General features: G+C 41.2%; 1 protein-coding gene across 2 annotated transcripts; it reads left to right on the forward strand.

The window, feature by feature from the left end:
• The first annotated feature begins 366 nt into the window (after positions 1-366).
• On the forward strand, positions 367-23656 carry LOC111866276. 2 transcript variants are annotated; one of them, XM_023855069.2, is made up of 7 exons: positions 367-548; positions 10329-10981; positions 11714-12794; positions 15008-15279; positions 19557-19758; positions 20405-20872; positions 22861-23656. In XM_023855069.2, exons 3-7 carry the CDS (start codon positions 12710-12712, stop codon positions 23244-23246), a joined length of 1413 nt encoding a protein of 470 aa, XP_023710837.1. In that variant the 5' UTR covers positions 367-548; positions 10329-10981; positions 11714-12709; the 3' UTR covers positions 23247-23656. The 2 variants fall into 2 exon arrangements, with proteins under 2 accessions (XP_023710837.1, XP_023710836.1); XM_023855068.2 differs by having other exon boundaries at positions 368-548; positions 10329-10492.
• Positions 23657-26067: the final 2411 nt, after the last annotated feature.

Consider the following 26067-nt stretch of genomic DNA (forward strand, 5'->3'; position numbering starts at 1 on the left):
TCACGTAGAATGTTTCGAACAAGAGTTGTAGATCTCAATGAGATATTTCATTACGCACTAATTATCTATCGTTTCGATAATCCACCTTATTGACAAGTAGAGCTGATTGCGTTTGATTTCCGTGTAAATTAGGCGTACGTTGATATTTGCTAGTAGTTACTACGTTTTGCTGACCTGGCATTATTTGTTTATTATACAGGAAGAAGAAACCCATTTTCACGTACATAATATGTTTATTGATACTCACTCTCAGATGTCAATAACTTAAGCAAAAAATGTTATTATAGTGGTTGCATTTTCTGTTAAACAGCAAACAAGTGACGTCAGAGCTTTTGACAGACAGTCCCCTAGCGTAGAAGTTCCGTAGCTCGCTCAAAGTAGTCTGCACTGGAGCATGGCGGGTGTTGTTAGATGCAATCGACGTTCTGCTTGTATCGGTGTGTTGTTTGGGACAGGCACAAGGCGAAGAAGTGTCAAGTGCGGAATTCCTTGAAGAGTGGTTAAAGCATAAAGAACATTGATGCCTCAAGGCTGCCAGTGATGATAAAGTAAGTATTCAGTAGGTGGAACGTATTTCTTACTATTCACCAAATATTTGTACGGCAATTGGATGTAGGATAACGAGATAGGCTAGATTTACGCAGTTCGATTGAATAAATGGAAAACGCATGCAAAATATTAGTCGAGAAATCTCAAGGTAACTTGAAAGATGTAGAGTTAGAGGATCTTAGAGAAGTACGTTTGCAGGTGTGAAGCAGATTCGACAGGCTCAGGGCATGTTACACTGGCGGGTTCTTGTGAACATGGTAATAGTCTTTTGGGTTCCATAATTTGACCAGCTAAGCAATTTCTAAAGAAATACCCTGCATGGAGGCGTATTGTGGAGTTGGATGTATAAACCTACACACATTCTAGATCTCGACAGTAGGAGATAAACAAGATGTCAGCCACACAATCTGGCCGCATTACACTCAGAGAAAGATCCCCGGTAGCCGTGTTGAATACATAAATATTTTACAAATATTTCAGATAAAATACATACATTCCAGTGGGTTGAATGATTTTGTGTGCCTCAGATTCATGTGTAATATGCATATGACCTTTCATAGGCATTCAGTAAAATATAATTTGACCAGTCAAAATTTCGGTTGCACTTTTGTACTGTGCACATTGTCTGCGTGCAGGCGAAGGCGAACGATGAGCTGGAGTCGAGGCAAGTTTCATGTGACGGAGCATGTAGTTTCGCGATGTTTCCGCATGTAATAACGTCCTGTCCTAGTATGAGGGGCGCCTACTACAGATGGTTTCCCCTTTCGCCCCCCGCCTCCCTCAGCGAACAACTGTTGTTTGTTATGTTACATGCTGTCGAGGTGTGTCTTTCAGTCTTATGCAATCAGTAACGGTATAAAAAAATATTAGTACTAATAGGCTACGGTCGCGACCGTTCCGTTTGATTCATCAGAGTGATGGGCAATGTAAAATAATTATTGCTCAAGTGTCATTGGGTAATCACTTCACCTGAAAGGTTGGATAGTGAGGGTATCCGAAATGTATTTAGTAGAGGCAGCCAGAAACTGGATCCATGTTGCGTATTCTACTCTGTAGTTTTTCCTACCGCAGCACTGAACATACTCGTAAGTTGTAAGCAATTTAATCTGCTGACAAGGAGGCCAATAACTTGTTTAGAGCTTGTCGCTAATTAAAGTATAAAATACGATGGCAGTTGTCAGAATATCATCAGTGTAATGATGTTTAATTACAAGCAGTTCTTTGGAGACAGAAGCATTCTCGATACTTTTACGGGGATGTCTGCTTTGAATCTCACATATATTCATGTCATTAACGAGCAAGTTTCCCAAGCATTAGGACAACTGGCTTGTATTCCGGATGTGTTGAGTTCGAATTTCGTTCGGGACACTTAATTATTGTGACGGAGGAATTCATGGTTTTCCTCGATTCATCCAGGAAAATTCAAGGTTAGTGCCTTAAATTAGGCCACACCACTTCACTTACTTTCCGACTATTCACTAGGCCTATAACCCAGTTATTCGACGCTATGTAATTTAGAGTTACTGACGGCGTTATCACATAAACTATGAACATAAACTAATACATACTACATGTTCAAGAGGTTATTAGCTGGCTTCCCACCGCGGCGGCCCGGGTTCGATCCCGGATCTGGTCAAGTGGGATTTGTGGTGGACAAAGTGGCGGTGGGGCGGGTTTTCTCCGAGTACTTCGGTTTCCCCTGCCAATCTTCATTCTACCAAATTCTCCATCATAATCACCCGGGGCAGGCTACAGTAGGCCAATCAGTGGCCGCCGTGCCGAGTGGCCCCAGTTGGACTCCACCCCCCACTAAGCAAATTAAAAAAAAAATACATGTTACGACGTAAGAAGTGTGGGAAACATCCATCTGCACGCAACCAAGATTGAACAGAAAGCTTAGTTCTTTCCTTTTTGTCTCGGACTTCATCAGGGCCGAGTCACGCCATCTTGAATGACTCTAGGGCTGTTGCTTTAGCAGGGCGACCAAACACGAGAGAGACGATAATCGGGAAACGATCTAATAGGTCACGGCCCACGCGTTTCCATGGCAGCCGAACTTCAGAAACAAACGACCGTAAATACAGCTATACTCTGCTCTTTCATGAGGAATACATTTCTGAGATGATCGCGAATGAAGCCATGGACTCTAATAAATGTTTGTATTCACCCTTTCAGTGAATTATGCTTTAAGTTTCCTCACAATTTAAACATTTCCTTTAACATCGCCCGCGTCACTCACATATCTTCTGGAAAGTTTGATGCCTGGAAAATACAAAATAAAGATGGCAGGCTTCACGAATTACGGACCGGTACAAGAGTGAGGGCATACTCTTTTCTTATGAAGCTAACAATGAAAAGGCACTGGAGATGGTATGGACATCGTGAAACAAACATGTTTGGGGGGNGGGGAGAATTGTCTTTTCTTGATGATGGAGAAGAAACAGAAGAGTAAAGCAAAAGGAGGAGAAGAGAACAGACTTACCAGCCACAGTTTACAAGACAAAGTAACCCGGGTGTTGACTTTTCTCGGTATATTTTTAGCAATTCCCCAACTACTCTCAGGGAATGCCTAAATCTTCTCATGAATATCGGTATAGAAACTGCCATTTTCTTCGACACGTTACAAGGATCTCGAACTGTAACGCAACCTTTCTAGCTTATCGCAGTTGTGACCAGAACTGGCCAGTTTTTGTCTCATTCGGAACAAGAGTTCATGATGATTCTTCTAGTCCTTAAGCAGGCGAGCGATAAACTGGGACGCAAAGCTACGTAAACAAATGCACAGTCACGTTCGAGGTTTTCACAGCTGTGATACCATGATTATTGCAATTTTAACGTGACACCGTATTATAAATAACTACCAGAATACACGGCACTGTATCCCGGAAGACTATCATCTTCCAGCAAGTGCAGTGTCTCTTCCAATTAACTGTAATGTACGACAGTTAACCTCTGACCATGTCAGATTCAGCGTTTAATCTCGTTATTCACACATCCTGCTGTTCAGTACGTCAGGCTGTGTCACTGACCACGTATGGGCCATGTATCCGAGTAACTTCTTTGTGTTAAAGGCCTTTCTTGAAGTTATGGCTGATTTCTGTGATGGACAGTGGTTATTGCATGTAAAACGTGTCCAAACATTAATGACACTGCCCACAGAATTTATTTATGTGTTACGTATGTTATCAGAATGCGATTAGTAACTCTTCTTTATTGCTAGTGGGGGGGGACTGAGTCCCTTGCACTGCGGCCACTTCTGGCCTATTGTACCAGCCCCAGATGATAGGTGAGGGTGATTGTGGAGCAATTGGTGGAATGAAGATTGGCAGGGGAAACCGAAGTACCCGGAGAAAACCTGCTCCAGCGCTACTTTGTTCACCACAAATCCCACTTGACCAGACCCGGGATCAAACCCGAGCCGCCGCGGTGGGAAGGCAGCGACTAACCGCTTGAGCCGTGGCGCGGCCAATTAGTTTCTTTAATAACATTTGTCGGCTAGAGACGCAGTGTTCCAAATGGTATAGCAAGTGAATGTTTGTGTATTATTTGGAGGTAGGTGATGCTTCTAAGAGTTAAGTAATGTATTTGTAATTAACAGTTCAATTCATGTTTGTTTTCTGATAAAATATAAATTGCGTGCTGAATCGGCAGGTACTCATGAATCAGAAATAAACATAAGGGAGGATGGTTACTCCATAGTTAACCTTTAGTGCCATGATCAGCTATGTACAGATTGTAGTAACTAATTAGCTGCATGTGTGTTTGAACGGACGTATTAAAGAATTTCGTCATTTTCTTGAGCTAAGGGATTCTTCAACTGCTGTATGGCCGACTGACTTGATAAATGACTTATTTGCTGGCTAACCAGTTCGCTGAGCGATAAGGAATTGAATATGTTGCTGATCGAATTTCTGGTTCATCGACATAATAATTGAGAACACAGAAAGAAATCCCCAACACTCGATCTGTTACGCTTCTCTCTCTAGCACATTTTCATTTCAGATATCTATTCCTGCTTTTCACACTAATGCGGCCAGTGATAACCCAGCGATAACCTTCGCTAGGGAAAAGCTGAGATTGTTATTGTCCAGAGGCGGCTAGTGGAGAAGAAAGCCACAGAAAAGAAAGCAGTATCTCTGTGGAGAGCTGTAGTCCCTACCATCCGTGGGACTTCTTTCTGTGGCCTCGTTATAACGGACGAATGGGGTTTGCCCCTTCTGTTTTATGTTAAATAACCTTTTTAGTACCCCTGCATCTTCAAAAATTCACAATTGTACGTAGCCAGAATGTGTCAGACATATCCGGGTCAGTTATAACGAGGGTTTGCTGTATAGTCATTAGCGGATGTGACTCACCCCAGTTCACTCACTACGCATGCGCCAAGTTACTCGTATACACACATTAACTGAATAAATCATTCTTTAACCCTTTACTAACTAGCCAAACGTCTCATTTTTACTCACAGTTTCCCTATAGAAGAAACCAGAATACACAACCAGTCGCATAAATGTGAACGTTTAAATCTGTTACTTTAAAATACTCCCATAAAATATGACAACAGAACTTAGTAACGGACTTTATTAAACCTGCGATATGTCTCGAGGTTCTTCATACGGTTCACTGTAGAAAAACATCGATTGTAATAGTAAAAGGAACAAGCCTATAAAAGTATTTCATATGATCTCTCTGCGAACTGCACAAATGAGCCCATAATGGGGAAGTACAGTATTTTCTAAGTAGTTACTATAGGATTCTGACGATGGTGTATAACACACTTATATGTTAGGTTTTTGGACTTTATCCATCGTCCTGGTTTTTAAGATAACAAAAAAAAACACGACGTTTCGGAAACTGGATCTGTTTCCGTCCTCAGGTGAAGGAAAACCCTATTCAGTTGGGTCCGTTAGAAAGAGCTAGCCTCAATCACTGGACCTGAGGACGGAAACAGATCCAGTTTCCGAAACGTCGTGTTTTTATTTGTTATCTTAAAAACCAGGACGATGGATAAAGTCCAAAAACCTAACATAACAGTATTTTCTGTCAATATTTGATCTCTGAGATTTAATGAATTCCCAAGGAATTTGTTATCAGTGGGTCTGCAATAAACATTCAACTGACACATGAATAACTTGCAACTGGAAAATTTTGTTTCGTAGGCTTCTTGGGGTATTACACAATGACGTACCATGTTGAAGGATCGTATTTGAACAGTAAAAGGAAGATAGCAGAGCTGTATGCTTGTAGTATGACGCACGGCTGAATAATCATGTATACTTTTCATTAGAATCAGAAACTACATGCGACACAAACCTTCATGAAAAGCTAACGGTCGTCAGAAAATCATTTGCGTCTTCGTGAAACCCGAAGATTCTTTACGATGCCCTCAAGAGCCCGCTGTTGGCCACTGAACTCAGCCGGATGAACCTCTGAACCCCCATCTTCAGCTCTGTTTATTTAAGATCTTATTATGTAATTACAGTAGTAGATTTTGCATACCCAAAAATCTAGTAATCAGAAAAGTACTAAGTTCACTTGGACATCCGGTGGAAAGAACCACAATCGAATGGATCACATTTTGATGCATGGGAGGCGACAAAATATACTTAACATCCGATCTTTGAGACGAGCCAACTCTAATACAGATCAGTATGTGACTGTTGCAAGCGTTAGGGAGTGACTGCCAGTAAGCAAAGAAGCAATGAAAATGCTTTGCGTGGAAAGAGGCTCAATCTCAAGAAACTAAACGAGGTGGACGGTGAAGAACAGCATCGCAGCTTTGGTGAACTCAGATGATGATGAGGATGATGATGATATCAGTAGGTAAAGCTTTTCTGTAACAGGCCGTGGAGGCCCGTAGGGTTGTCGAGGCCCCCACATTTTGTAGACAGTTGGCTCACAGATGGCGGTGAGGTTGTCAGCCTTACGCGCCAGTATTCTTATTTGTAGATTCCCACAATATTTTGAATAAATGAAGAATCACGTGTCTCAGCTACTGAATGTACATGGGGTTAGTGATGTTATCTGATTGTTCTCGACCCACTCAGTGAGACTTCAAGCTCTACGCGTTGGTCGTCATTTCCTTCTAATCGTTGTTACCCTCGTTAGCCCTTACGTTGTGCTCCCACTTCTTATTGTCTCCACTTACTTTAACTGTAGTCTCCGGCAGCTGACTGCCGGGCTGCCATTGGTGGCGGCGGCTACAGCTGGCTTTACCCTGCTCTACTTATCACCATTTACACACCCCTGATCTTTAGGACAATAGGTTGTAATTTGGGTGCCAGTAAACTGATACCATCAGTTTACAGATTCACAAAAGAGGTGAAGGATTCATCAGGGGTTGCTGGGGTGGGGTAGCTAGTTCTACGGTAGAGCTAAGATTCTGTTCTCAGGTCGTTTGGCAGGGTCTCGCTTAGAAAGGGGAGTGGGGACTCCTGTTATAACACACACACACACACACTTTGCTCCACAAAACACTTCATTCTTATTAGGTTCTTGATGATTGACTTTGCAACACTTGATTACACTTGCTTGTTAAGTTATGTTCCACACTGATTTTAGTCTGAATATTGAACTGTGTTACTGGTTTTCAGTATTCATTCCGATATTATAAATTCCACAACTGGTACTTTAATTTTCCGTTTAATCCCACTTTAGGACACACAGCTTATACTTTGATCACTGCAAGCGTAGTAAGTCCCCAAATTTTACGTATTTAACTATAAATTTGGAGGGATGCAGATTTTGCGTCCATATGATGCTTGAGTCAGGAAACAACTAATTTAAGCAGAATGACCTCTTCTCAACTCTCGGAGACTTCTCGGTCCACAAGTCAACTCCCTAAATTACGAGTATTGGTCATTTTCAAAAAATGGGAGTACACTAATTAAGTATGTTAATTTACATGGATCAAAACATGCTACTAAATTAAATCAAGAAGAGGTTGGCAGATCGGTTACAGTTGAGCCATTTGTACCAGATCCTAGCCCTTTTAACATCTAAATTGCTATTGCAAAGCTGAAAAAATAAATAGCGAGGTACTGACCAAATTCCGGGCAGAACAATTTCAACTATAGGTGATGCATTATATTCTGAGATTCATAAACTCGTTAATTCTATTTGGAATTATAAAGACTTGCTTCAGTAGTGGAAGGAATCTATTAGCTTCTGAATTTGCAAGAAGGGCTATGAAACCGACCAAAGCAATTATCAAGGTATGTCACTGTAATCAACTTCATACAAAATTGTATCCAGTCTTCTCCTCTCACGGTTAAGTCCATATGTACACGAAATTAGGGGGGGGGGCTACTTATCGGACTTTATCATTCATTAGGTACTGCAGAGAGAATGGGAAGAGAATGGTAGAGTACATCAACTAATCATAGACTTCAAGAAAGCCTATAATTCAATTTACTTACTTACTTACTCATGGAGCTGAGCCCTTCTGGAGGAACGGCCAATTCAGCAGCTACTCAAGAATTTCCCAGCATTTTATGGAACCCGAAGGTTCATTACCGTGTTCACAAGAGCCCTCCACTGGTCCCTATCCTGAGCCATATCTATCCAATCCATACCATCCCATCCTATCTCTCTTAAGATCCATTCTAATATTGTCCACCCACCTACGCCTTGGTCTTCCCTGTGGTCTCTTTCCTTCTGGCTTTCCCACCAATATCCTATACGCATTCCTCGTCTCCCCCATTCGTGCTACATGACCTGCCCACCTCATCCTCCTTGACTTGATCATTCTAATTATACTTGGGCCGGTCACGGTAGCCGAGCGGTCTAAGGCATGTACTGTCTTCGCTCTTATGGAAACCGGGATCGTGGGTTCGAATCCCACTTAGAGCATGGATGTTTAGTTTGTGTGTGTGCGTTTTTCTGTGTGTGTGTACAGGCAGAGGCCTTGCGACGAGCTGATCACCCGCCAAAGGTGTCCTACCGAATGTGTAAGATCTAGAAAAACCGAAGTGAACGGAGAAGTTCATGGAGGTAGGCCTAGGCCCACTGGGGCTGTAATGCCAAGGAAAAAAATATTATACTTGGAGAAGAGTACAAGTTATGAAGCTCCTCATTATGCAGTTTTCTCCAGCCTCCTGTCATATAATTCATTTAGGAGGAAATTATTGTATAGTACTCTAATTGAATTTGGTGTCCCCATGAAACCAGTTAGGCTTATTAAAATGTATATAAATGGAACCCATAGTTAAATCCATATAGGTAAACATTTGTCTGATACTTTTCCTCTTCAAAATGGTCGAAAACAAGATGATTTATTGACATTGCTTTTCAACTCAGCTTTTAGATTATGCAGTTTGGAAGGTCGAAGAAAACCAGGTAGGACTGGACTATCAGCGTCTTGTCTGTGTTGTTGAAGTAAATTTATTGGCAGGTAACATAAGTGCCATAAACATACACAGAAACTCTGACTGTTGCTAGTAAGGTTTGTTTAGAGATAAACAGAGCAAACTAAGTACATGGTGATGCCTTATCATCAGACTGAAGGCCATCATAACATAAAACATAGCTAATACATCCTTTGAAAATGTGGTGGAGTTCAAATATTTGGGGATGACAGTAACAAATAAATTTGATTTATGAAGAAACTAAGAAGAAATTGAATTTGGGTAACGTTTGTCACCCTTCAGTTCAGAAGCTGTGTCTTCTCTTCTGCTGACTAAAAACGTAAAAGTTAAAATATCCAGGACTATGAAGTTGTCTGTAATTTGTGTGAGCGTGAAACTTGATTATGAGGAGAATATCTGGACCAAAGAAGGATGAAATAATGGGAGGTTACAGAAGACTGCATACTGAGGATCTTCATAATTAAGACTCGTCGCCTAATACATAGAATTGGAATATAGTCGAGGCCTATGAGATTGGCACGAAATCGATAGGAAAAGCTGAAGGGAAGAGGGCAGTAGGAAGTCCTAGATGTAGAAGGGAAGATAGTATTCAAACAGACCAGCTTTGAGTGGATTCATGTGGCTCAGAACTGTTAGCATTGGCGGGCTCTTGTGAACACGGTATTGAGCCAGCATTTACCATAGAACGCTGGGAATTCCTTGGGTGGTTGATCAAGTGCTGGCTTCTCAAGGACTCAGCTCCATGCAGTTAGTTAGTTAGTTAGTTAGTTAGTTAGGCCGCGCCATAGCTCAGGTGGTTAGTCGCTGATTTCCCACAGCTGCGGCCCGGGTTCGATCCCGGGTCTGATCAAGTGGGATTTGTGGTGGACAAAGTGGCGCTGGGGCGGGTTTTCTCCGAGTACTTCGGTTTCTCCTGCCAATCTTAATTCCACCAAATACTCCATCATCATAATCACCCGGGGCAGGCTACAATAGCCCAATCAGTGGCCGCCGTGCCGAGTGGACCCAGTCGAACTCCACCCCCCACTAAGAGAATTTAAAAAAGAAATTAGTTAGTTAGATAGATATATCAAAATCTCAGTTTCCTAAATCATCTTTTCCTTAATTTTTTCCGATAAATTGTTTGTTCATATTTCGCGTTTCCTTCGCGCATTCTGTGTGTCCATCCACTCTATCACTCTTTGAATCTAAAACGTGTGATGAGTACACATCAGGAAGATCCTCATTATGCAGTTTTCTCGAATCAGTTACTTCCGTATACCTTGCTTTGTTGTATGACTCATTACATTCCTAGTCAGTTCGCAAAGGACATGCACGTTAGAGGGCAGTGCTACTTTCAGCCACAAGTATTTGTTATGACTGCAGTCAACGTGTAAAACTGTTATTAACTGTTATCTCTGTTTGATAACGTTACAGGTCTTCACGCGCTGGAGTCGACAGAACGACAAAGGAGTTTATATACTGAGCAGTCTGAAAATATTGTGGCCCCTACATGTGTCAAGACAAGTAATTTCTCTATGAGACATCAGCCAGCTAGTACAGGTCGTCACACAGAAACAGTCAGAGTCGGCCAAATAGCGGTATGAAATGTGTGAAAGTTGACATGAAACCGACAGAAAATTGGGTAGATAAATAAAAAATCAGATTATGTTGGTTCAGTAAAGTTCTGTCGAAACAAGGAATGCTTGTGGCGAAGTGGTATTAAAGTGTCGAGTTTTCAGTTTACTTAGATCCTGTTAACAAAGTTAAAAGTAAAGTTATATTTGTAATGCAGTGACGAGGTTATGACTTCATACCACTGAGTAAGAGTACAGATTCGCTAATGGAAGAGCAGACGTATAGACGGAAAGCAAACAGAAATGAATGTGATGTTATGATTTTATATGAAATATAGATGTAGGATATAAACATGTAAATTTACTGTTGTGTTCTTTAGTTAGAAAACTTCTAAGAGTTACTCTTCGTGAAGGACAAATCTGTGGCAAAAACGTAAGAAAAAGCGTGCATTTTAGATAAAACAGATTAACTCTGGTGCGCCCTACACGCTTCAGTGCATCCTATGAAAAAAAGTAAGAAGTATGTGTAGATGTGTTAAAATAAGTCTCTTGTTGAATGAAGTCAAAGATAAAAGTGTACATGAAAATATGACGAGGTAAATTCGCTTGACACCTTAGAAGAATCATAAGAAAGATTCAGTTTACTTATAGCTGAGTTCCTCAGTCACTGCGCTTTGAAAATCAGCCTGGAGGCCTTTGATTTTCATCTTCATCCAAGGCATTACTTTATCCAGTAGAGCCTTTTAACAAGATTTATTACGTTTCAGTTTCTTAAGTGCAGTGGTGTATTTCACTGTCGTTTTATATGTGCATATTTTAGGTAAAGCTACAGCTAATAAGAATAATTTGCAAGACTCATTGAAGGTGTTAAGAAAAGTTGTCCCTGTGTTTAACTAATTAAGCACTACGACATGAAGGCGTATGGGGGAGTGGATATATAGAGCCACATTTTCTTGACCTCGACACTAGTTGGAGGTGAGTGGCCAGCTTCACGCCCCGGTCGCTTTACGCCCGGTGAAAGAGCCCCCGGTACCCATTGGATAGGAAGCTGGGTGGGCCCCAGAGCCGGTCTGGACGACGTGGAGAAAAGAACTCCGACCCCTTGGTCGTCCAGTCCATAGCCAGTCGCTATACCGGCTCCCCATAGAAGGTGATATCAAGCAAAACTCGTCTGTTTACATTTTTTCTGCTCATATTCCGTACACATCTCCGTAGATTTCTTGTACAAGTTTGTTTACACTTCAGGCCGCTTGCTTCTTCGAGGCCTGTGACGTGCGCAATAAGAGAAGGAACGTGTGAATATTGGGAGCGAGCATAAGCAACAACAGTGATCTTCGATGCTGGTGAAGGACAGACAGATACTGGTAGTGAACGCTGGTGAAGGACAGACAGATACTGGTAGTGAACGCTGGTGAAGGACAGACAGATACTGGTAGTGAACGCTGGTGAAGGACAGACAGATACTGGTAGTGAACGCTGGTGAAGGACAGACAGATACTGGTAGTGAACGCTGGTGAAGGACAGACAGATACTGGTAGTGAACGCTGGTGAAGGACAGACAGATACTGGTAGTGAACGCTGGTGAAGGACAGACAGATACTGGTAGTGAACGCTGGTGAAGGACAGACAGATACTGGTAGTGAACGCTGGTGAAGGACAGACAGATACTGGTAGTGAAAGCATAGCCTTCATCTGTTGGGAAGCAGCCATGCATTGCGGTTATGATTTATAGATGTGGTATCACACAAGATTTTCTTTTGTGATGTGCCATTAAACTTCTGAAGAAAATGCCTTGTTTTATGGTCATCTTAACACCTTTCATGCTCCTTCTGGTATGCAGTTATAAAACGAATTTGAACATATGCCCTGAGAGCGAAGTTTGTGATAGTGGACTCGACAACGTTTCCTGCGCAGACAAAACTCACGTACTGTGAGAAATATTTGGACTGCACATTGTGGACTAGAAACAACACGTACAGCAGTTTCTTTACATCGCAGCAAGCCACAAAGTAAACAGAGCATCCTTTACAGTTTATACAGGTGCTACGGCAGCAAGTGCTCGATGCAAGCGTTGGCTATTGATGTGGCAGCCCGTCATTCGACTCATTATACCAAATTATTTCATCGATCTTATTGACATGAGCATCAGAACACAAGAAATATCGGCAGTCAGCTGACCTCTGGTCCATCCCAGTATACTAGCAGATCCAGTGCTTGGTGCGCAAGTCCTTCGATTTCAGGATGGGAGGCAGGTGGCAGCACTGGTTCAGTCTTCACATTCTTACACTGGCCATAATCCAGACGTCCACTGACGCATACATATCGGGTGAGTACGGGATTGCTCCTTACACATACATAGTACTCTGTCTCGTATTTTACTTTCTAGTTGTGTATTTATACATGAACAAGAGGTCCATGGTGAGCCTTGCGAAGGACCAGTCCTCTATCTGAAGAGCCCTAGTGAATGTTTGCAGGATTTATTTTGTCAGAACTGTGATAAATGCGAGATTTTAAGTTGTCACGGCGTCGAGTGTCATGCGTCATGCTGACAGTTTTCTTTCGTAGATACGTAACGACCTTCTGGAGGAATCTACTACTTCCATCCTCAGACTAGCCCAATCTTGGCGCGATCTTGTTAACAGGGTAATGAACCTTCGAGCTTCATCAAAGACGGGGGAATTTCTTCACCGCCTGAGCTACTATTAGCTTTACAGTAAGGACTCTTCCTCATAAAAGGAATGATTGATTTATCGAATGATTATAATCGCAACAAAACAGACTTTTCACATTGTCGCCATATTATTATTTTCCTTTACCCCAAAACATTGCAAGGGTAAAATATTTCAAAAGTATTATACCCATGCGAATAACATGAATTGAATTATGACTGTGTGCTTCCGCGTCCCAAGTTCATACTTGTACTTAACGACGTGGCGTCAAGAATGTTTTACCAAATTCCAGAAAATAGTTCCATTCTATTCCCAATACCGATATCCGCCCTTGGATCAGGTGACGGACTGACAGGCCTGCAACTGTCAGAGTTTGGAGGAAACGTGGGTGTGTCTTCGAAATCCTGCAGACTGCAAGCTTAGCCGTTTCCTGTGCGAGTGTGGAACTGTCTTGCCGGGGGGGGGGGTATGACCAACGAATGGGTTGCATAAACATACTCTTGTGCCCGCATATGCATGGACAGATTCGGGCGCAGTTCTTTAAAAAATATTCGAAGTCACACGAGTCTAATCCAGCAAAATTGGTCACAATGACAGATATATGGTAATGCATGCATAACAATTTTATTTCATCACTAGGCAAAATGTAACCCTAATTTCGGAAGCTTTCAAAATAAACGGGCTTATTGTTTGTATTCTGGAGATACCGGATTTCTATGGATTGTAAATTTAGAATTATTCGTATTTAGATTACTTAGTAACAATTTTAAATTAGTCTGTATAGTTCACGTAGATTGTTGAATAATTGCAGAAGATGAATTGGAAAGGGTACAGAAAAAATGGGGTGAGGCAGTTTAACACAGTACCACTACGGTTTTTGGTGACATTGAGGAAAACCACTCTAAACCCCACAGTTAGGATAGCCACTGACTCCGTGTCCAAGTGAATAAGGGCAAGAAATACAGACCACTCGATTAAGAAGTGAAAGGATTTGGAAGGAGTCCGTCCTTATATGTTTTCAAGGGATTATCCCGACGTTCGCATACGTAGAAGCTGAGGAAACCCACGGAACACGTCAGTCGCTATAGTCAGTAAGGGAATCGAACTGAGGGTCTTCCAAATACGAGTTTAGAGCATTACCATTCCACTGATCCGAACTTTACTGGCGAATATGTAGACCTGAAACCTTAATTTTGCAGCTTTTGTTAAAAATTGTTAAAAAATGTAACCACCGTACTAATAAGACATAAGGGGAACTGAAAGTGAAGATCACCGCATTTTGAAGTCAGCAGTAGATAAAGTCGGCTGTTCGGTTTCACAATTCGGTCGCTTTATTCCCTGAAGAAAAGCCCTCAATGTCCATTCGACAGGTGTTGGCCTCAAAGACCCAAGGGAACTTCATTGATTCACGGAAGAAAATTTATCGCAGAACATCGTCGTCTTCCGTACTCTTTGCTTAATATTATGACGATTAAGGATGAAATGGGTCGCACATGTACTCGTAGCACGTCTCGGGAATGAGGTTTATTATATACAGACCTGAAGGTAAGAGACAGGTCGGGAGACGCAGGCGAGTAAGGGAGCATATTATTAAAACACATCTTCGAGAAATAAGCTATTTGTAGATTGGATTGAATTTGGTCAGGATAGGGTCGAGTGGCAAGATTTTGTTGAACACTGTAATCGGCATTCCAGTTCAATAAAAGCAGGAAATTCTTTGACCAGCTGAGTGACTGTTAAATGCATGTAAACGTGGTCATAATATCTGATTTTAGTTATATAATGAGCTTGGCGTTTTATTCCCAGCGTTAGCTGTACTCCTTCAATCGAACACCATGTTATTATTACTTGTGACTTCTGTTGTGTTTAGTGAACCTGGCGTTTTACTGCCTCCCGGAAGGTCCGCCGTCAGTTCTGCGTCTTCAGTCGAAAGGCCCGCGCTCTGCAGTTTTCGTGGACCTGAATGTCAGATCTCCCTACAAACCCACGACGGACCAGCAGACCGACGCCGCAAGATGTCAACTGGAAGTGATGGCGCCTCCCGGCCACGAGCTTACAGTCAACCTGGATCATCCAAAAAAGACCCTCCCGTCCAGGTCATCAGAGGAGCGACAGGGCTTTCTTCCTTGCTTCCTCAGGCTAGTGAGTATTTCGCATTGTCAGGTGGCCTCAGGATCGCGTAAGAATGCCAGAGAGAGCAATTGGAAGAGCGCTTGGTTGCGGTCGGAGAGGCATTCACAAACAAACCAAGGATCTTGAGCGAAACGTTAGTTACTGCGATATTTGTTGGCGTAATGTCACACTTGACAGTAATTGTTGCGCTTCTAGGCTTCTTGGGTGGTCGCCGATTTTCTAATTTGACCATCAGCAGTTTTGAATCGTAACATGGTTATTATAAGCAACGTGTAAGAAAGAATGTGTAAGTGGGCACTATAATCTCTCTGAGCCCTACCTCTTATTTCTCATTTATCAGAAAACTGGCCCCAGAGAGATTAGTTTGTGAGAATGGCCTCAGTCAAGTTTCCTGCTCCATCAATACTCAGTGACCCCCATAAAATAATTGGTGGACATATGCTACGATTTTCTGCATTGAACAAATTATAGTTGTCTGTGAACTTAACACCATTTCATGGAAGCGCATGTGAGTTGCTGAGTTAAAAGTTCCCCATAGAAACAAGGCTCTGTACCCTTTGAATAGGAAGTTGGGTGAGCCACTGAACCGTTCTGAACACGTGGCATTGAAACATCGACACGACATATTTGGAAGAACATATGCCTGCTTTTCTCCGGATGCTTCCATTTGTGTTGAGAGTATACCGGACATAATAAAATAATAATGAATGCCCTGTATTTTTGTGTATGATTTGACCCAGTACAAATTGCAACCACAAGCTTAGTATGCCCTCTGTCCGTATTGCCTCCTTGGGTTGCAGGTGGAGAAGACAGCCACCAGATATGGAGGGTAGAAGCGAAGAAGTTTTATTGAATATGCAGTTGTCAACAGTCGACAAGGGGTGATCCTTCAGCCTGTAGATTTAACTTGGCGCTGAACAACTCCTCACAATAAGAAAAACCTAGCATCTTAATTAAATATTACATAGGGCTTCAGGCTTTTGTGGGGCACGTGATGGAGGCACTGCTACAAGCTGGAAGGTCACGAGTATGCATAGAGATCCATAAGCAGCTATCAGAGCTGGGACTGAGATACGAACAAAATAAAATTTCTCTGTCATAGAAATATTAGTGATAATTATTACTAGTGCTTTTCTTCAGTTCCTCCAAGTGAGTGCCAGGATAGTGATGGTCTACACTGATGATGTGAATCTACTGTGTGATAATGTAGACACCATAAAGAAAAACACACAAACTTTAATTGACGCAAGTAGAGAGGTTGGTCTAGAAGTAAACACAGAGAAAACTAAGTATATGTTGCTGTCTCATCACCAAAATGAGGGGCAAAATCATGACATAAAGATAGGAAACAGGTGTTTTGAAAATGTGGCACAGTTCAGATATTTGGGAACAACGACAACAGATCGAAACCTGATTCAGGAGGAAATTACGGGGCGATTGAACTCGGGTAATGCTTGCTACCATTCAGTCCAGAACCTTTTGTCTTCTCATCTGTTGTCCAAAAACATAAAAATTAGAATATACAAAACTATAATTTTGCCTGTGGTTCTGTATGGGTGTGAAACTTGGTCCCTGACATTAAGGGAGGAACATAGACTCAGGGTGTTGAGACTATTTGGACCAAAGAGAGCTGAAGTGACAGGAGGTTGGAGAAAACTGGATAATGAGGAGCTTCATAACTTGTACCGTTCTCCAAGTATAATTAGAATGATCAAGTCAAGGAGGATGAGGTGGGCAGGGCATGTAGCACGAATGGGGGAGATGAGGAATGCATATAGGATATTGGTTGGAAAGCCAGAAGGATAGAGTCAACTGGGAAGACCAAGGCGTAGGCAGGTGGACAATATAAAATGGATCTTAGAGAGATAGGATGGGATGGTATGGAGTGGATTGATCTGGCTCAGGATAGGGACCAGTGGAGTAATGAACCAGTAATGAACCTTTGGGTTCCATAAAATGCTGGGGAATAGAGTGCCAGGATAGCACTAAAAACTACCGATACTACTCGTATTATCATATGATTCAGCGCTGCATAATATGAGCTATTGACATTAAATAAACCAAAATATGTAAATAAAGCACTGTAGACTGGCGCTGATCATGATTTTGCTGGATAGTCTTAGGAGAAGGTAAATTTCAGATGTTGAGAATAATACTGAAACTGATTTCAAATAAATTATTGGAAATATTGTGATGATGGTGGGATTTGATTAATCATAGTGGACCTTCGGTTTTTACACCGGTAAGATGTTTCTTAATTGTAAGCTAGGTCGCTTTTCCAATGGGCAAAGTGGGGGAAGCAGTGTAAGTCCCCTGCCCACGGGGATGTCAGTGCAATAAACTTTCTCAAATTATTGCCGAACATCTCCATTGGTGGCACTGAAGGTGCTAAGTATGTGGCGTCTCTTTTAGGTTTCATAAGCCCAATCACAACTACTGCTGAGTGAAATACAAATAAACTCGTCTTAAAAGCATATTATTACGATTCATTTCGAAATTTTGTATCCTTAGTCACTAGGAAACAAGCTCCATCTATTATGGAAACAAAGTAACGTCATGGTCACTTCGTGACGTAGGCCATTACATCATCATTAGAAATTTACTGAATTCTATTTTAACACATTTCCAATATTCACACGTCGGTGGGAAATTCAGACATATTTACACACGACTTTTCTTCCTTAAGGTTTCCTACACAAAATATGATGTATCCTCATTTGTAGAGCAGATGGATCTTAATTCTCCAGCATTCAAGCCTGAAGGCTCTAACACCTCTAACAGCAAAGTCTGCCTCTGGTCACACTACTGAGATGGTTCTAACCACCTCCAGTCCCTAAAATCATCATCAGTCATCATCTTTCTGTTTTCCAAGTCCACATTTGCTGACCTCTGGATCTCAACCCAGTGCATCTGTAAGTGGGTGAAGTACAGCATTTGATTTCACAGTGTTGAAGTCTAGATTATGTACAATTTTACCTCTGTGCCCCATATACGAGGACGCTTGCATGGTTCGGTGCTTGGGAGTAGTGGGAACTTCACCTTACCATCATGTTTTCTTCGACCACGACCCTGGTAGGTCAATCAGTAAGGTTACTGACTGCTTGATAGATGACTGCAGGAGCTGGCTCTTGGACCCACCTATCCTCCTGGCCACTGGGTACCAGGGTGTTTCCCCTAGGTAAATTGGCTGGTAAGTGATGTCTGCCTTTCACTTCCATCTAGTGCCGAATCCTGTAATATTTGTTTGTTTACTCTGTTTCCTTCAAGATGTGGTGGTAAAATAGCGACGAATTTACCGTTAATTGTTAATCCAAATTACTGTTTTCGAAATAATGACCCTTGAATACTGAAGTGGACTTCATTGAACATGATTTATTTAATCCGTCTTGCAGTGCATACACTCATTTATTTCCTTCTCTCCCTCGCACTACATGTTTCGGCATAATAATGCCATCTTCAGGTGCTTACTTATCCACGTCAAACCAGTTCATTGCATGCCATGTTCACACATTAAAATAACTAAAATATGTATCTATCATATACATTGTCAAACGTTAAAAATATTAAAATTGTTCAGGATACCACATCGCTACGTCGCCCCTCACTACGTCAGTCACGCCCATTCTCCTTTGTTGGAGCACTCCTTCACTATCTTGTGTGTTGTGCTTTTGTTGTGTCGTGCTCCTGCGACTGCNGTAGTGCGAGGGAGAGAAGGAAATAAATGAGTGTATGCACTGCAAGACGGATTAAATAAATCATGGACTTAAATCAGTGCAACAGGACGCTAAAATATAACATTCATTGAACATATCGATGTTTTAAAGCATGAATGTTGTGTGTCCTATTTACAAACTTTTCTGAAAATTCAAAGATGCATCAAAGAGATGTTCTGGTATGCCATAAAATATTTCTTAATCCCTTCTTCTATCATCCTGGGTTTGCAATAATTGTACAGAACAATGACAACATATTTAACAATCAAGGGCACACAGTGACTCAAAATTGATATAAAATGCACTGAACAGTATTTGTGCTTTAAAGCATTAATACAGCTTGCTATGCTGTAGGTTATGCACATGCCTCGTGTGGGTGTAAAGGAAAACTATCCCTTATCAGATTCCTCTTACTAGCTGCACAAGTCAGATACTATCAAACTGTAAAAGGAGGCTTCCGGGTGCTGACTTTCAGATTTGTAGCTGTAGTGTACAATCTGTATGTATGCAAAATCTCCCCATTGGTTAATAACCAGCCACACTGTGCTAACATTAGGGTTTTTTTGTCCACAGTCTGTCACAGGCAAGGCGTCAGATTACACTGAGACTCTGCACAAAGTGGGGTCTAGAACTGTTGACCTGTGTGGCAGTAGTGAGATGCCAGTCAACACCCTCTTCCTCACAAACCACCTTACTCTAACATGGTCTCCACCCAACATCAGCCTTAGTGGCAAAATGATGGCCAAGCGTCTCGTCATCACGACTGTCAGTAGACGTACGTATAACCTGATGATCAAGTTGACAGGTTACAGGCCTGTAGTGTGACAAATTGGAAATACTGGAGGCGATTCTTGCCTGGTGCAAATTGCTCTCCCTATGGCTGTACCTGGGCGGAGTGGGTGAACCACAGAAAAACTGCCTAGATAGTCTCGCCAAATTTTGAAATAGTGACCTTTAGAATAAGAAGCAGGTGTGAGAACCACAACATCGGCACATTACTATTTGCATTCAAGCAATGAGGCTGTTGCATTTGGCTTAGCCAACTTTTTCTTGTTCATGCTTGTCCCATTTAAAGCTGTTCAGTTTATTCCTTATTGCTTGAGACTACTACATGACTTACTATGTAGGCTAGCACAAAAAATTCATTTGAAGTTTATTTACTTAATTTTGCAGTTTCCTAATATTTTCCTTTGTTTGTTCTGGTTGCTCTGTGTTTGGTAACCTAGCTGCCCAATTGCCCTTTTTTGTGGGTATGATATGTGGTTAGGTATTCCACTATGTTTAGGTGTTAAAATAGTTGAAAAGTCCTCCTCTTCTTTCTTAGTGATCACTGTCCTTTTGTCCTTGTTTAAGGATGTCCAGTAATTAAATTATTCACAGATTCTTGTTAGTAATTAAGCCATTTGCTTTTCACATTGCAGGTTTGGATGTGTGCAGCACCAGACATCGCTTTCTTTGTCTGGGAGGTCCGATCTACTTGCCTGTCTGCATTTCCTCTGAGTTGGCTTGTGACGGGCATAACAACTGTCCCATTGCTGGGGATGATGAGAATCCTGAAGAGTGTGAAGCCATGGCATTGAAAGGACGTTTGCTCTTGGCTAACCCAGACTCCTCTGAAGAAGGACACCAGTCAAACCCGCACAGTGTTATAGAGGCCATGCTGAAAAAAGCTGTCTTGAAGACCTTGGCTGAAGTCAAATCTGGGAAGAGAGATGCAACATCAACAACAACATCTCAACCTGGGCTGATGACTCTTATGTTCAGAGATATGTCAGACATAATACTGAAAAAATTTCTGAACAACAGCAAGCGTGACCAGTTGGCTGAGCCCAGTAACTCAACAATGATAACTACAACAACTAAACCGCCATGGCAGGATAGTCCAGAAGGTAAGCCTATTTTGATGCAGTAGGCTCAAACAGAAGTTCTTGGAAGAATATACGACATCTTTTCTTCACATACTTCATGGTGAAGCTGACATGAACCCTCAGATAATAGTTACACAATATAGCAGTCCATTTCTTTGCATAATTTACACTAGTACAGATTCTGAATACGAGTATATTAAATTTGCCAAATATTGCTTCAAAACTCTGGACCATCAGTATGAGTATAATTGTTAACTTAATAGAAATATATCAATCAAATTTTGTCTGTATTTTTATGCCCGATTTCCATATGGATTCTTATAAAATTTGCTCTGTGATTCACTAGCTATCGGCAGGAAACAAAAACCTGAATATTGATTTCAAGCAGCCACTGTGTTCTTATTTTACATTTTACAGAAAAATAAATTTATCGTTTTCAAAGATCTCCTAGTGTACCAAATTTGTGAATCCTATGTCAAGCAGCAGTAATGTTGCTCCCATCTCACGCATGTACTCTCTTGATAAAATGGGGAAATTATTATTAGGCTAAAGAGGTAGAATAGTCCCTCATTTGCTTAGATGTGCAGGTAATATTATACACATTCCATGTGTATACACAAAGTGTACAAAGAATACATATAGGGTGTGTCCATCCATGTAGCTGTCTGCTTAATTCATATCCAAAACTGCTGTAGCTGCATTTTGTTACAGTTGGTATTTGCAAAATATATACTTTAAAAGTTATCAGGCAAATTTAAGTTCGATTTATTGGTCCAGTACCACCCACTTTATGTGAAAACCAAATTGAACTTAATCAGATCTCTCAAAAGCAGTTCATGGAAGAAGAAATTAGTGGAAACATAAAATGTAAATCTTGCTGTTCTGTGACTTTTATTTGAACCATCTCTTTATATCTGTAGATGGTCAATACTCATTGAAATACAAGGAAAGACAATTTCTGATGCCATATATTGTGATATCTTTCTGAAACATGTATTTTAACTCACTTTTGATGATGTTGAGTGCCTGATAAGATTTTAGTGCTTTCCTTCATTGTGAAATCTTGAAACCTAGTATGCCTATATTTCAGTTACATCAACAAAGTCACCATCCTGAAAATTGTGGATACCTATATTAATTGCAGCATTTATTTTGGTATCTGTCAAAGGTTAGGTATCACCGTATGTTTTGAGTATTCCATGGCCTTGAACATCAAGACTGTGATCTTCTGAAATGTGACAGCATGTACTCTGGTGATGATGTTCCACCATTCTTAAAACAGCCTTTTCAGGGCCACTACTCCCATTGAACTGCTGATAGCCCTGCCCCTTTCCTATATTACTTACTGATTTCCGTTTTTGGCTAATTACTTCTACACTGTAGATCAGTGGTGATCAACATGTGGCACATCATGGTCCTAAAAATGGCACATGAAAACAAAAAAAATTAATTTATATTTTTAATTTGCATATTTGGTACACAATGCTACTTCAGTTGGCAGGATAATAACTGTAATTTTGCAAAAAACAACGCTTTGTAGTAATCCGATTTAAAGAAGGTATTTGAGTTTTAAAATTATAGATTATCCTCTCATGGTTAGGTATATTATGAGACTGACAAATTTCAATGTTCTTTTTCCAATCCTGTACATTACTGTGTGTTCCTGCTATGGTCTTCAGTCAGAATAAAGGCTGCATACATTTAACTGTAAGCACATCATATTTTTGGCCTGGGGAAAGTCGTTCATGGTAAGGGGAAGATGAGGATCATTGATACAGATGGAAGCAGCAAGTTTTCAGAGACGCTGGTAGGCATCTACAAGACTACATGGCATCACATTCCAGAACATCACAGTCTTAATCATGCTTCGGGTTTGTATCTCCATATCATACAAAGGCCAGTTAAACTTTCCCTCTAATAGTGGCTCTGTCTCATGCATGACATGTCTTTTGTTGTTGTATAATTTTCACATTGATTATTTTTTTCCAAATACATGTTCTCTGTGTCAGATGCTACGTTGCCAGCAGCACTGGCACACTATGGCCCTTGGGGCTACCTGATGCTTGGGATGCTAATCTGTGGGGCGATTCTGATGCTCTGTGGACTCTGGGAGTGTTGCTGCCGGTCTTCAAAGCACCAACTCCCAGCCGGTGGCCCGGCTAGTACGTCTGCAGCCACTACAGTCTTCATCATCAACAGTGCTGGAGGCATTGGGAGCCATAGCAGGAACAGCTCCCAGCATCATGATGAAGCACCTTCCACCCCAGGACCCCCTTCATATGAGGAACTTGACCAACCTCCCCCATACAATTCCCTCTTTCCATTAACAAAGACATCTGATGTGGAACCCTTGACCGTTGAAGAGAACCATGTGATAAGTGGCCAGCACATTTAAGCACTTCTTTGCTGATTTGTGAATATTAAAACTGTCTGAATGTGACCAATACATATCTACGAAACGGTATGGTGTATATTTGAAGTATTATGCTAGGCTACTGCCAAGATCTTCAGCTCATTGTTTCAAGAAACTTATAATGTTCATAAAAAGAAGACAATTGCCTGCATTCGGTTGGTAGAAAAACAGGTAAACAAGCTGTTTTAATTTGTAAACAATTTCATATTAATGGTAGTCAAAAGAATTGAACATTTGTTGTTACATGGAAGCAAATGAAGGAAATTTTAAATCTGTGAACAAAAAAATGTTTTACTGACATTGCAAACAGTAACAAGAGCAGTGTCTTTAGATATAAATCTTGTACAATTTGAATTTGATATAAAGAGTATGATTTTCTCATTTTAAAAATATTCGTGAAATTTTGTTCTGGAATCTCAAAAATAGCAATTCTTTCTTCACACATGTATGCATACTTCATGCCTTGTACCTGCGTTTCTTCTTCTCGTCCATTTGGAATATATAAGGCTATGAACTATTGCTCCTGGTTGCCTTGAAACTCTTTCCTTACAAGCCTACACTACACCATGTAAAGATGCCTTAAATTTTCACAAAATTTCCATCTATATAAATGTCTTTCTTTACCAGCCTATAACACACCATGTAGAGATGCCTTTGCTTTTCAACATTTCCATGTAATTAGAAGCCTCACTTTACAAACGTATAATTAACCATATAGCAACAACCTTTATTTTTAACCAAAATGTCCATCTATTTAGATTCCCCTCTGATATGCCTATACTATACCACATAACAATGGCTTTAATTTTCATTAAATTTCCATATATATATATATATATAGACACCCTTCTGATCCACCTTTAGTACAGCTTTTAAAGACCCCTTAAATTTTCCAAAATTTCCATCTACAAGTATATAGACAACCCTTCATACAAGCCTACACTACACCATGTAAAGACGCCTTTAATTTTCACAAAAGTTCCATCTATGTAAATCACTTCGTGGATTTCCATGAAGTTTTGGTCCACAGATGGCGCTGCAGTTTTATTTCATATTTTCCTGTTAACTCTCACTGAATTAGCTTGGTCTCAAGTGATTAAATAACTGCTTGATGCCAAGCTGCCTACTACTGCAATTTCCTGCGTAATCATCTTTGTCCAGGACTCAGGAGAAAGCAACGACACTTGTTGGCAACGAACCCCATCATCCTTCATGACAATGCAAGGGCTCATACTGCTGACGCTGTCAGGGATCTCCTTCACCGCTGGCAATGGGAGATACTGCAATATCCGCCATATTCATCCAATATGAGTCCGTGCGATTATGATCTCTGCCAAAATGAAAGAACTATTGCGAGGGACATGTTACAACAAAAGAGATTATTCTTGCTGTAGGGCAGTCAATGCTGGACATCAACAGAAGTGGACGCACTGATGGTGTACGATGCCATCCACAAATTTGTCAGAAGGTGGTACACATGGGGGGGCGATTATATTGAAGGAATGTACATGTGTTTACCTCAGGTAATAAAGTCATTTCAGAACTATAGAGGTGTTGCCACTACTTTTTATCCAACCTATGTATTTTAAGTAGGATTGCTTTTCTGTGTTTCAACTTCTGTCATCAGTGGTTTCATTCTTTTGTTATTTACTCGTACACTCTGATAATATTTGTTATATTTTTATTTAAGTGTTATTTAAGTTCCATTTTTAATTACATTCCAAGTATGGTTCCAGTATTTAATATTAATATGTGAGATGTGATTAATTTCCTGCGTGACCACAAGTGTGGGTCACTCCACGCTTCGCCATCTGTGGAGTAATGTTCAACAGATGGCGCTTTTTTATTTCATATGAATATGAATACTATGGAACATATTACCACCTCCCCTTATTATCCTCAGGCGTCCCAGGTTGAACGCTTCAACCGCAACTTGAAGTTGGCGCTAGTTATCTACCATAACTCCCAGCATACGCACTGGGACGAACATCTGTCCTCGCTAGCTCTAGCCTTCAACTCAGCGTGGCACGAGTCGACTGCAGCGACTCCAGCCTCGCTGTTTCTCGGTCGAGAATTGAACCATCCCTTGGGGCTAAAATGGAAATTGTCCGAACTGGACCTAAATAGGGATGCTAGGAGTAGGGAGGAATTCTGGGAGACGGCCTTACATAATTTGAGAAAGGCCCGCGCCAGGGTTGCTGCTCGCTATGACGCAGGGAGGAGACGAGCAGAGTTTCGTGTGGGCGATTTGGTCCTAGTGAGAACACATCCGTTAAGTTCGAAGTCCCAGCAGCGTTCCGCCAAGTTGGACTATAGGTGGTCTAGACCACTTAAGATTGTAAGATTCCTTTCTCCGGTAACAGTTCAGTTGGCAAATTCAGATACTGGAGTGATCGTCAGGAAAGCACATGTCTCGCAATTGAAGAGACATTTTTCAGTTGAGTGATTACCTTGTCTATTGGTTTGGTCTGTCATTCAGATGTTTCTAAATGATGTATTATTTAGTATCATTATTCCTAAATGATGTATTTACTTGCTATTAACTTGCTAAATGATGTATGTACTTGCTATTAACTTGCTAAAGGATGTATTTCATTGTTAGTTAACTGTACAATTCTTCTTTCCGAGCAGGAGGGTATCCTAGTCCCCCCCTCCCCTATCCTAGGTTGGATGGAAATGGCGATCTTCGGAAGCAACACCCCCCCGCAGCGTCACCAACCTGCCAGCCAAGTCGTGTCGAATCGCATCAAGTGAAGCTCTCCCGGCTCCGGTGCTGTTGTCCGTCTGGGCCCTTTATCGGACA

The sequence above is a fragment of the Cryptotermes secundus genome, unplaced genomic scaffold (assembly GCF_002891405.2).
Source record: "Cryptotermes secundus unplaced genomic scaffold, Csec_1.0 scaffold1025, whole genome shotgun sequence".
Lineage (NCBI taxonomy): Eukaryota > Metazoa > Arthropoda > Insecta > Blattodea > Kalotermitidae > Cryptotermes > Cryptotermes secundus.